This window comes from Mauremys mutica, chromosome 1 (assembly GCF_020497125.1).
Source record: "Mauremys mutica isolate MM-2020 ecotype Southern chromosome 1, ASM2049712v1, whole genome shotgun sequence".
NCBI classification, from domain to species: Eukaryota; Metazoa; Chordata; order Testudines; family Geoemydidae; genus Mauremys; species Mauremys mutica.
The window spans coordinates 224,268,506-224,280,877 of NC_059072.1; the positions used below are offsets into that span (position 1 = coordinate 224,268,506).

The following is a 12,372-nucleotide window of genomic DNA, read 5'->3' on the forward strand; positions in this document are numbered from 1 at the left end:
TTTTTTTTTTTACCCAAAACCACATGCAAATGTGGACAAGCAATGGCTATAACACATTGAATGTTAGGCTTTCTCATTCTACTTAGAACCAAACCATTTTGTTGGTCTGTCAGACTGATCGTGGCTCTAGCAAACAGAAAGAAAGGTCTTCCAGTCTCCTCACAAAGAATTTTGTCTTGGATAATTTCTTGATCTGCGCTGGTTATGATCTGGCAGGCATTTCACCACAAATCAAACTGACTGCTGACTCCACAAGATGGAAGCATCCTCAACAGTATTACTAGTTCAGATCCCTATTCAGGATGTTTGTAAAGCAGCAACCTAGTCATCAGTGCACACTTTCTCCTCCAATTACACCATCACCCAGTACTCTAAAGATGATGCCAAATTTGGTTGAGCTGTTCTACAGTCCATGTGCACAGGAACTCTGATTCCTCCACCTATATTACTGCTTGGGAGTCGCCAGGAGTGGAATACATATGTGCTACCACTCAAAGAAGAAAAAATGGTTACTAACCTTTCATAACTGTTCTTAAAGATATGTTTCACGTGTCCATTCCACGATCCATCCACCCTACTCCTCTACATCGGAGTTTCTGGAAAGAAGGAATTGAGGAGGCTTTGGGTCAGCTGGGCCCTTTATACTCATGTCAGCAGCACACAGCAGCAGAGGAAGCTCGAGCTGCTCTGACAGGTACCACTGAGGGAAAAACTTCCAGCAACTGTGCAGGGGGCGCATACACACCAAGAGTGGAATGGACACGTGCAACCCATCTCAAAGACCAACAGTTACAAAAAGTTAGTAAACACTTTTTCACTAAATTAATTACAAGCTTGTTGATAGTTTTATTTGACATCTTGCTGTTTAGGGGGAAAAAAAACTTGCTTAATCGTTGTGAATTGATCTTGAATGCACTGGAAAAAATGAGGTCTTTAACATCTTTTTTTCATAAAGGTACATTTCCTGTGTTTTGACTTGCCAGAAATTGTGTGGTGGTTAAATTACAGATTTATGTAGTTATTGTTAATTAATTTACTGATGTTCTATTAAATATTTTCTTGTGCCATTATCGTTCTAATTAAATATGGAATATAAAAAAAAATCAATGTCTACTCTTTTGCTTTGGTCTTACTAAGAATGTTACCAAATCAGGCAAGTTACTTTAACCAACAGAGATGCTTTCACTTACAAGACAGTTATATAAACATTAGAAATGCATGCAGCAGTTAATGTAGAAACTTAAAGCTTTACAGAATTCTTGAGAGGCAGCTTAGGATAAAATGGCAAGCTTTTACATAGGGCATGTAGGATGGAAGAGTTCCAAAAAGCCCATCTAGGTCTATTTTCAGTTCACCCATTTGCAGTGCTGTAATAAAACATGCAGTACAGTAAACGTAATACGTCAGTCTGATTAATGATGCCTACACCCCACTATGATGTTACTAAATGTCTTGTGTTATGAATATACATTGTTCATCCTGATTTATTCATTAAATGTCACTTCAAAACAGCAGCACAGAAGGTCTGTTGAAAGGCTCATCAGAAAATCTTCAGGAGCCTTTTTTCTTTTTTTTTTTTTTAAATTAGGGCAAATGAGCAGTTGAGTGCTTTGTTAGATTAATCTCTAGAATACGAAAAAAGGGTATTCAAACTGTTTACGCACATACACTCAAATATTAATACCAAATTATATTATTGTTTTTTCATCAACATAAACAAAATTACAATTTCATTGACTGATAAACTTATTGCATTTTCTGCAAACCTTTAATGCTTTGTCTAACAGAGAAGAGAAATTGTGAGTAACATTACTATTCTGTTGTACATGTTGAACCTCTCTAGTCTGGCAATCTCTGGTCCGGCAACATCTGTGGTCTGGCATGATTTTATTTCATGTTTTTTATGCTTTATCAACTTATTTCCTTGTGTCAATACAGTAAAATTGGGTAGCAATGCTAACACTTTATTTTGAAGAGAGCCGGTAAGCCTTGGCTAGGCAGCGTTGCAAGCATTGTTCCGTTTATTCGCCTTGGCGAGATTAAAATAAAAAGAGACTCACTTGCTACAATATTGACCTCCCGAGGCAAACTCTGTGATTCAGCACTGGTCAAGTCCCAAGGGTGCTGGACTAGAGAGGTTCAACCTGTAATACGTATTGCTACAGTAGTTCATAGTTCAGGGGGAAAGTATACAAGCAAGCATCAAACAGTAACTAAGGTTAAGCCACCAGCTACTTTCCATATTCATTTAAGATATTAAATGAACAGAACTTCTAACTTCATTGCCATGCTATGTGACCCAAACCACGAATTAAAAGTAGGTAAATAAATCAAAATATAAAAGAATATTCCTTAAAATCCAAAAATTACGCTGGAGGCAGGACTAGGATGTGGTTAATGGTTATTCTTGTTAACGTGAAATGTTGAACATCGTTAACTTCTTTTGAGCTCTTTTCCCTTCCTTTCCTCCCCCACCTAGAATTTATGTAAAATTTCCATGATTGTTTTTTATAAACTTGTCATCAAAATATCTTTTTAAAAACGCTTATTTTGATAGAGCCTGAGGAATATTGTGACCACTTGTTTGTGTGCACAAGTGATTGTTAAAATGACATCAGATGGAATATCTAGCATTGTGGAAAGAGGAGGGATTACAGTATATTAAATTTGTTGCCGCTCAAGGGCAACTATGTATCTTGCTTACTGTTCTGTTAGACAACATCAGCTTTAGTGGGCTGATATTTTGAATGTTATAATAAAGCATGATGGACTCCAGTGCATTTCCTATAGTTTTATTTGTTCTCTCCAAGACAACTAACATCTGAAATGTATGTACTGATCCTGTGACAAGATGATTACTGTCTAAATTACTAAAAATATCTTAGGCAATGTGTGTCTCAGAGTTCCTCTAGGAAGACTAACTATGAATTTAGGCATATTAAAACATTTTCAGTAACAGCATTCACAAAACCAATTTTTAAACAAAACTGCTTCCTTATTAATCTGTTACATTAAGAGCCAGTAATTATCTAATTAGTTGTTTATCATAGATCCCGTTAATAAGGAATCCATAGAAAGAGACTATGTTGTGGATGTACATCTTTGTTACAAAGATTCCTTAAAATCTCAACCTGGGGAAATAAGTTTTGTACATAGAGTTGGCTTCTGTTTGCCAGAGCAAACTGTTCCTGATTTGAATTGGTGGCTTTAATTTGATTAGTTAGATAATACCTAAAATTCCCTGCTTGTTTATCTTAAAATCTAGTTGGAACGACCCTTCTGATGATGGAAAATTAGTTAAATTTGAGAAATTAATTTTATCAGTGCAAATTAATAATATAGCTACAGAAATATTGTATATTAACTGTAAGGAGATCATTAATACATTGACATAAAGATTGTACATGCCTACTAAGTCTTTACTGTAAACTACATCACAGGTGCCATGACTGAAAATTTTCTAGGGGGAGTTCATATGCGATGGTTCGTAAATTCAAAATGTCCAAATGATACAACTGCATAACTACTATAGTTACAGCTGGTTATAGGGTATTTTAGATGGATTGGTTGAAATAATGTACAGAAAGTTCTAGTGAACAAGGTTTTTGTAAATGATTTGAAACGTAGTCTAATTATGGGAAACTTCAATAAAAATGTACATGAAAACTGCTATTTTGAAGAACACTGAGAATTAAAAATGAGAATTAGGAAGAACCCGTGAGTCTGTATAAGCTACTCAAAACAAATACCTTCTCTGATCTTTCATTGTAAATTCAGATAATGTATATGAATAATGTATAATATAATACCAAACCTCAAGGCTCCTGCTTCTCTGGGATTTTTTCAGCCATATGAAAAGTGCTCAGACAGTTTGCTCTTCTCTTTCCATCTTCTAAAGGTCTGAGGTCAGTTCTCCCCGTTAATGGATTACCCAAGAGGTATGCCCAAAATAATACTATACGCATCTAAGTCTAGATATCTTAAAGCAATGCTTATTTGGCCTCGAATGTAAAATAAGCCCTAAATATATGTAAGAATGTATATAGTTTAACACTAGAATAGAAATACTGCTAGATGCACACAATTTAGAATATTTCTAGCACTACAGCTGAATAAGGTATTTATTCTACAGCCTAAAAGCTGTGAGCTGGTATTCCCTTACCTCTTTCCAGTATGTTTTTGGCCCAGTTTGTGACCAGTTGCTCAAAAGAAAAATTAATCAGTCTTTTATTGGTGAATTTTGCATGTTTAATCATGTTTTTAAAAACATTTCCCCAGTCAATTTCACCCTTGTGAATCAATAAACAGTAAAATAAAAATGTTCCTCCTCTTGAACCAATTAACTTCCAGTATACCAGGTGTTCATTCTTTGTTAGCTTTTTGTTTCTGTGCCACTGTTCTTGTTTAAGCACCGTGTTGTATTTGATACTGTGAAATATGAACACAGATGGAGTTGCTGCCCTGAGGAGTTTACAATCTTAAATTCTGATCCTGCAGAGACTTAAGCATGTTCTTGCTTTTCTGCTGCCTCTCAGATGTGACTCATGTTACAATAAACTCATTAGTGTTTCCATCACACATTTGCTTTTAGTATACAAACTACTTCAAATTCTAGGATAATTGTGATAGCACACCATTTAAAAAAAAAGTATTGAATTCCCTAGAGTTGTATAGTAAGGGAAATTTATATTTGGAAGCAGATTAAGCTAAATTGTCAGGACTGTGGGGGGACCATTCTTAATCCCGGATAAGTATGTTCACAGAAGGAGTTAGTCCAGAAAAGCTTTAGTGCTTTAAATTCACACGCTATCTTATTCTGGAATAATTTCCCAATGTAGATAAGCCCTAACCATCACACTGTGATACTGTTAAAGAAATTAATATTAATTCATTGTGTCATTATATTTTGTTTCCTTGTAAACTTTATTTAGTAACTGTGAATCTCGCTGTAGGGGGAGCTGGTAGCAACCACTATGTTTAAGTTGCCTAATGCCATTACAAAAAAAAAAATGACCTTGTTTATGTAATCTTTAACACATCCATTGTTTGCAACAGGCCTTTGAGTTCAACATGGAGAAAGCACTGGGGGTAGGGCAGTGCCTGTTCTTTGTCTTGTGACATTACATTAAGGCTTTGTTGAAATAAACTGTTGAAAATCTGTTTCCTACTGTCCTTTTTAGGACTCCAGAAAACTTGTGCCAAAATGACTGAATCTGAATATTCTAAGGCTGGGCCGATGCCACTATTGCAGCAGAAGACACTAGGAACAGTGGGAGCTGCCAGAGCAGCCATAGTGGGAGTGGAAAAAGTTGGGGGAGAGTTACAGGCTAGGCGTCCTCAAGACTTTGTGAAGAACTACTTCCTTGTATTTGTTTTCAATCTGCTGCCAATTAATTTCATTTGGTGGCCCCTAGTTCTTATATTATAGGAACAAGTAAATAACTTTTTCTTATCTACTTTCTCCACTCATGATTTTATATACCTCTATCATATCCCCCCTTAGTCTCCCCTTTTCCAAGCTGAAAAGTCCTCGCCTCTTTAGAGCCTCTTTAATCTCTCCTCAGATGGGACCCGTTCCAAACCCCTAATCATTTTAGTTTCCCTTCTCTGAACCTTTTCTAATGCCAGTATATCTTTTTTGAGATGAGGAGACCACATCTGTATGCGGTATTCAAGATGTGGGCATACCATGGATTTATATAAGGGCAATAAGATATTCTCTATCTTATTCTCTAGCTCTTTTTAAATTATTCCTAACATCCTGTTTGCTTTTTTGACTGCCGCTGCACACTGCGTGGACATCTTCAGAGAACTGTCCATGATGACTTCAAGTTCTTTTTCCGATTAATTGTAGCTAAATTAGCCCCCATCGTATTGTATGTATAGTCGGGGTTATTTTTTTCTAATGTGCATTACTTTACATTTATCCACATTACATTTTATTTGCCATTTTGTTGCCCAATCACTTAGTTTTGTGAGATCTTTTTGAAGTTCTTCACAATCTGCTTTGGTCTTAACGCAGGTTAGTCTCATCTGCAAACTTTGCCACCTCATTGTTTACCCGTTTCTCCAGATCATGTATGAATAAGTTGAATAGGATTGGTCCTAGGACTGACCCTTGGGGAAAACCACTAGTTACACCTCTGCATTCTGAAAATTTACCATTTATTCCTACCCTTTGTTCCCTATCTTTTAACCAGTTCTCAATCCATGAAAGGATCTTTCCTCTTATCCCATGACAACATAATTTACATAAGAGCCTTTGGTGAGGGACCTTGTCAAAGGCTTTCTGGAAATCTAAGTACACTATGTCCACTGGATCCCTCTTGTCCACATGTTTGTTGACCCCCTTCAAAGAACTCTAATAGATTAGTAAAACATGATTTCCCTTTACAGAAACTGTTGACTTTTGCCCAACAATTTGTGTCTAACAATTTTATTCTTTACGATTGTTTCAACTAATTTGCCCGGTGCTGACATTAGACTTACCGGTCTGTAATAGCCGGGATCACCTTTAGAGCCCTTTTTAAATATTGGCGTTACATTAGCTATCTTCCAATCATTGGGCACAGAAGCTGATTTAAAGGACAGGTTACAAATCCTAGTTAATAGTTCCACAATTTCACATTTGAGTTCTTTCAGAACTCTTGGGTGAATGCCATCTGGTCCCGGTGACTTGTTAATGTTAATTTTATCAATTAATTCCAAAAATCCTCCTCTAGTGACACTTCAATCTGTGACAGTTCCTCAGATTTGTCACCTACAAAAGCCTGCTCAGGTTTGGGAATCTCCCTAACATCCTCAGCCGTGAAGACTGAAGCAAAGAATTCATTCAGTTTCTCCGCAATGACTTTATCGTCTTTAAGTGCTCCTTTTGTATCTCGATCGTCCAGGGGCCCCACTGGTTGTTTAGCTGGCTTCCTTCTTCTGATGTACTTAAAAACATTTTATTACCTTTTGAGTTTTTGGCTAGCTGTTCTTCAAACTCCTTTTTGGCTTTTCTTATTATATTTTTACACTTAATTTGTCAATGTTTATGCTCCTTTCTATAGGTATTTGAACTAGGATTTGACTTCCACTTTTTAAAAGATGCCTTTTTATCTCTCGCTGCTTCTTTTACATGCTTGTTAAGCCACCGTGGCTCTTTTTTAGTTCTTCTACTGTGTTTTTTAATTTGGGGTATACATTTAAGTTGGGCCTCTATTATGGTGCTTTTGAAAAGTGTCCATGGAGCTTGCAGGGATTTCATTTTAGTCACTGTGAACCTTTTAATTTCTGTTTAACTAACCCCCTCATTTTTGCATAGTTCCCCTTTTTTAAATTAAATGCCACAGTATTGGGCTGTTGAGATGTTCTTCCCACCACAGGGATGTTAAATGTTGTTATATTATGATCACTATTTCCAAGTGGTCCTGTTATAGTTACCTCTTGTACCAGATCCTGCGCTCCACTCAGGACTAAATCGAGAATTGCATCTCCTCTTGCTGGTTCCTGTACCAGCTGCTCCAAGAAGCAGTCATTTAAAGTACAGAGAAAATTTGTCTCTGCATTTCATCCTGAGGTGACATGTACCCAGTCAATATGGGGATAATTGAAATACCCCACTATTATTGAGTTCTTTATTTTGATAGCCTCTCTAATCTCCCTTAGCATTTCATCGTCACTATCACTGTCCTGGTCAGGTGGTGGTATATTCTTATTAGAGCATGGAATTACTATCTATAGAGATTCTGTGGAACATGTGGATTTATTTAAGATTTTTACTTCATTTGATTCTACATTTCCTTTCACATATAGCGCCGCGTTTCTTCCTTCCACCACCACCACCCCCTCCGTCACGACCTGTTCTGTCCTTCCGATATATTTTGTACCCCGGAATGATTGTCCCCAATTGATTGTCCCCACTCCACCAGGTTTCTGTGATGCCTGTTGTATCAATATCCTCCTTTAACACGAGGCACTCTAGTTCACCCATCTTATTATTTAGACTTCTAGCATTTATGTACAAGCACTTTAAAAACTTGTCACTGTTTATCTGCCTTTTTGTGATTTGTCAGATTCTTTATGTGAATGTTTCTAATCTGATCTGGCCCATACTTTATCCTGTTCCATCCTTTCTTCCTGAGTAAAGCCTAGAGAATCCCTATCAATAGACTCTTCTCTAAGAGAAATCTCCGTCCGATCCACGTGCTCCGCTGCAGCGATTGGCTTTCCCCCATCTCTTACTGCTGAGCAAACTTTTTAATGTTAAGTGCCAGCAGTCTGGATCCACTTTTGTTTAGGTGGAACACATCCTTCCTGTATAGGCTGCCCCTATCCCAAATGTTTCCCCAGTTCCTATGGTCTTCCCTCAGAGTTCCCCAGTGCCCAAACTATTTACTTGAGGTAAATGCAGAAGAGAAGATTTGCCTATAACGAAGATCAAATTCTAATTTGGAAAATATAAGATAGCATTGTGAATCAACAGAGGTCTTATCAGAAACGTGAAATATGTGATTTTCAAAAAAGGGGTTGATAGGGTTTTTATTTTAATTACCATCAGTTGCAAGTAATCAATAAGAAATTGTTATAACTGATGAGCTTCCTTATTTAGGTCATTGTAATGTACTTCTGAAAGAAGGTTTAAAAAGACTTCAGATTTCCATCTTTAATAGTGTGATTATGTAAAATCCCTTTCAGGTTAATTATTTTAAAATAAAAATGTATGCAAGAGTAGTGCTGTTCTGGAAAGAGTACCACACTACTAGTGTATTTCAGGTATACAGCGTACAACATTTTTGTAAGAGTATATCACACTGAAATACTGACTTAATTTTTTGATGATATTCCTGATGTGCAGGGGCATACTTGTTTATTTGGAAAGATGAGTTCAGCTTGATCGCATTTCTTAATCTCTAGAAACATTCCAACTGGGCGCACTTTTAGACCTTATTTGCACAAGTTTATATGTGCATATTTATAGCAGTTAAGTCTTGAACTAAGCTCTTTGGATTCTCCTCTGGCTATTGGATTTATTCTATGACTAGTAGGCAAAGTGGATAGACTTTGAAATCAAGATGATTTTTAAATCTCTGCACTTAATTGTGATTTAAATAAATAGCTAAAACTTTTATTTAAATTTAAGATTTTAGTACTTTATTTCTTAGTGTCCTAATGAAAAGTGTATTTTTGTTTGGTAGTTGAGCCAAAGCATGTTTATCTATTTGAAGCATTAAAAGTATAATGCTAGACATCTACCGAGGTAATACTGCTATTTTAGAACATACTTGCTTGACTTTGTTACCATGATAGAAATGAAGACGGTAAAAAATAGTTTAACATGGTTCCAGCAAAATTACTTTTTAACCCAGTGTTTAAAAGGCCATTGTCACTGTGGTTATATGTTAAACCATATTTTACAGTATCTTAAGCATGAAAATGAGCAGCAGCTTCTGAGCAACAAGATGATTGGGGGTTGTCATTAAATCTTTGTGTTCCTGACAAGAGCATCCTTGGATGTCTCCTGGTCTTGTGGGTGAATTTTTGGGCCGATCACACTATAGGGACGTTTGGAACAGAAAAGGCACTGGAAGCTATAAAAGAATGAGAAGCAGAAGAAAAAATGATAGATAAAAATGGGAGAGAATTTAAAAGCACCAAAAAAAATTTTCAAAAGGAGGAGGACAGAATATATAATATATATATATTTAAAAGCACCAAAAAAAAATTTATATACACACACACACACATACACACAAACAGGAAAGGAACAATAAGTATGGTAACATTTAGACAGGAAAGGGAGGACAATTAGAAATAAAAAGTAGCAAAGTCTTCTACCAAATGACTTAAAATATTAAGTTTAAGTACTTTGAAAGGAGGACCCTTTTCTCCTCTCTGTTCTCTCTAACTCCAAGCCCATTTTTGGAATTTAATTTTTTTAATCATGTAGGACCGAAGCCTGCAGTGTCAGCCATTTTGACTGAAATGGGTCATAGGATTGGGCCCCGTTGAAAAACTTGGATTGGGAGAAAGCAGCAACACACAGTAGTTAAATCCTCAACACATTTGTGCAAGATGAGGAAATACAGACATCCTGTGTGAGGACTATAAACTGTTATACAAACATTGTTTGGATTAAAAATTTACTCAAGGTTTTTTCCACTGCTTCTACTGCAGTGGTGATTGATGGAGGGAGGAGGTTACAAATCTATAGCTAAAATAGATATGTGCCAGCAAGCAGCAACCAAAGCTGCATATTTTGAGGAAAAAATGCATTTATAAAGTATCTGTGCATTGAAAACTGACCTCCAGTAATAACCTAACTTTGTGTTCATGTAATAATTCCTCAGTGTACCATCCTGCAATTCAAAAACTGGATGGCTGCTTACTTTTCATAAGTTTCTTAACTTTGGGGAAAAATTTGCACATTCTTTGCTTTTACAGATGACGCATTCTGTTCATTGTCCTGATTTCTATTATTTCTGCACTTTTCATATACAAACTTAGAATTGCCCATAGAATTATGTAACATTACTGTTTCTACCAAAATCCACAAGGATTGGATTTCATTCTAGACTATTAATTGTTTTACCTGGTCAGTTTCAGTATCTCTGATATTTGTGAATAGATTTGTGATGTTTACAAAATATTTTGGAAGGCATGACATTAACCTACAGTTATTTCTTATGTTTTCCTTGCCAGGAAGAAGGCAATATCAAAGAGATTGCAATAACACATCATGTTAAGGAAGGACATGAGAAAGCAGACCCATCACAGTTTGAACTTCTTAAGGTTCTAGGACAGGGTTCTTTTGGAAAGGTATGTTGTACAGTTTTTTGTGGATGGGTTTTCAAAAGGGCAGTAAGAAGCCCTAGGATTGGACAGTAATAAGGGTGAAATATTTAGAGCAGTCAGATTTTTATATTCAAGCCGTAGTCCAGGTCAAGATTATGTTCTAAATTGGGCTTTACTAACAAAGCATTCAGGCTCTGGCAGACCCTTTTGAAACCAGTAAATCTGTTCCAAATTAAGTTATTCTGTAAACCTCATAAAGATTCCTTAATTCTCTCCTTGTGCAACTCTGGTATAAAAGTTTTCTGAAGTAATATATTCAGTATTAAGATGAAAGTTATTCATCCTGAATAGATCCATTCCATGTATGTTTACCACACTGTCATACCTGAAAGAAAGAACAGGTGGTAGGCAGAATGGCCATCAGTAAGGGAAAAAGTATTTCACAATGTAGAATGGCTCTAGTTTTGTTCATGTGTTACAGAAAATAGGCTTTGGTCCTATACTATTGAATTAATAACACTGATATTTAGAGCTGTCAAGCAATTAAAAAATTAATCGCATGATTAATCACAGTGTTAAACAATAATAGAATACCATTTATTTAAATATTTGGGGATGTTTTCTACATTTTCAAATATATTAATTTAATTTACAACACAGAATACAAAGTGTATAGTGCTCACTTTGTATTTATTTTTGATAAGTATTTGCACTGTAAAAAAAAGTTTTTCAATTCACCTAGTACAAGTACTGTAGTGCAGTCTCTTTATCATGAAAGTTGAACTTACAAATGTAGACTTATGTACCAAAAAACCTGCATTCAAAAATAACAGTGTAAAATTGTAGAGCCTGCAAGTCCACTCAGTCCTACTTCTTGATCAGCCAATCACTCAGCCAGAAAAGTTTGTTTCCATATGCAGGAGATAATGCTGCCTGCTTGTTTACAATGTCACCTGAAAGTAGGGTTTCCAGGTGTCCAGTTTCTGACCAGAATGCCTGGTCGAAAAGGGACCCTGGCAACTCCGGTCGGCACTGCTGGCCGGGCCATTAAAAGTACGGTCGCCGGTACTGTGGGGCTAAGGCAGGCTAGTCCCCACCTGTCTTGGCACTGTGCTGCGCCCCGGAAGTGTCCAGCAGGTCTGGCTCCTAGGTGGGGGGGCCACAGTCTCCGCATGCTGCCCCTGCCCTGAACAGTGGCTTTGCACTCCCGTTGGCCGGGTACTGCAGCCAACGGGAGCTGGGGTGGTGGTCCCTGCTGGGGAAAGCAGCATGTGGAGCCTCCTGGCTCCCCCCCAGCCTAACAGCCGGACCTGCTGCTGGCCGCTTCCGAGGCGCAGCATGGTACCAGGACAGGCAGGAAGCCTGCCTTAGCCCAGCTGCACTGCTGACCAGGAGCCACCTGAGGTAAGCCCACGGCCCAACCCTGAGCCCCAGCCCTGTACCCGTACCCCCTGCCTCAACCCACAGCCCCCTCCCGCACTCTAAATCCCTTGGTCCCACCGTCAAGCCTGGAGCCCTCTCCTGCTCCCCAAACCCTTCATCCCCAGCCCCACTGAAGAGCCCTCACCCTCACCCCAGAGTCCATGCCTCCTACCT

At 37.5% G+C, this 12,372-nt stretch overlaps 1 protein-coding gene across 2 annotated transcripts in view; it reads left to right on the forward strand.

The window, feature by feature from the left end:
* The window catches only part of RPS6KA3 (ribosomal protein S6 kinase A3), a 139,381-nt gene that overhangs the window by 34,347 nt on the left and 92,662 nt on the right, over positions 1–12,372 (forward strand). For both annotated transcript variants that reach the window (XM_045013097.1, XM_045013154.1), the window contains exon 3: positions 10,684–10,800. In XM_045013097.1, coding sequence (XP_044869032.1) covers positions 10,684–10,800 — 117 coding nt within the window. The remainder of the gene's footprint in view (positions 1–10,683; positions 10,801–12,372) is intronic.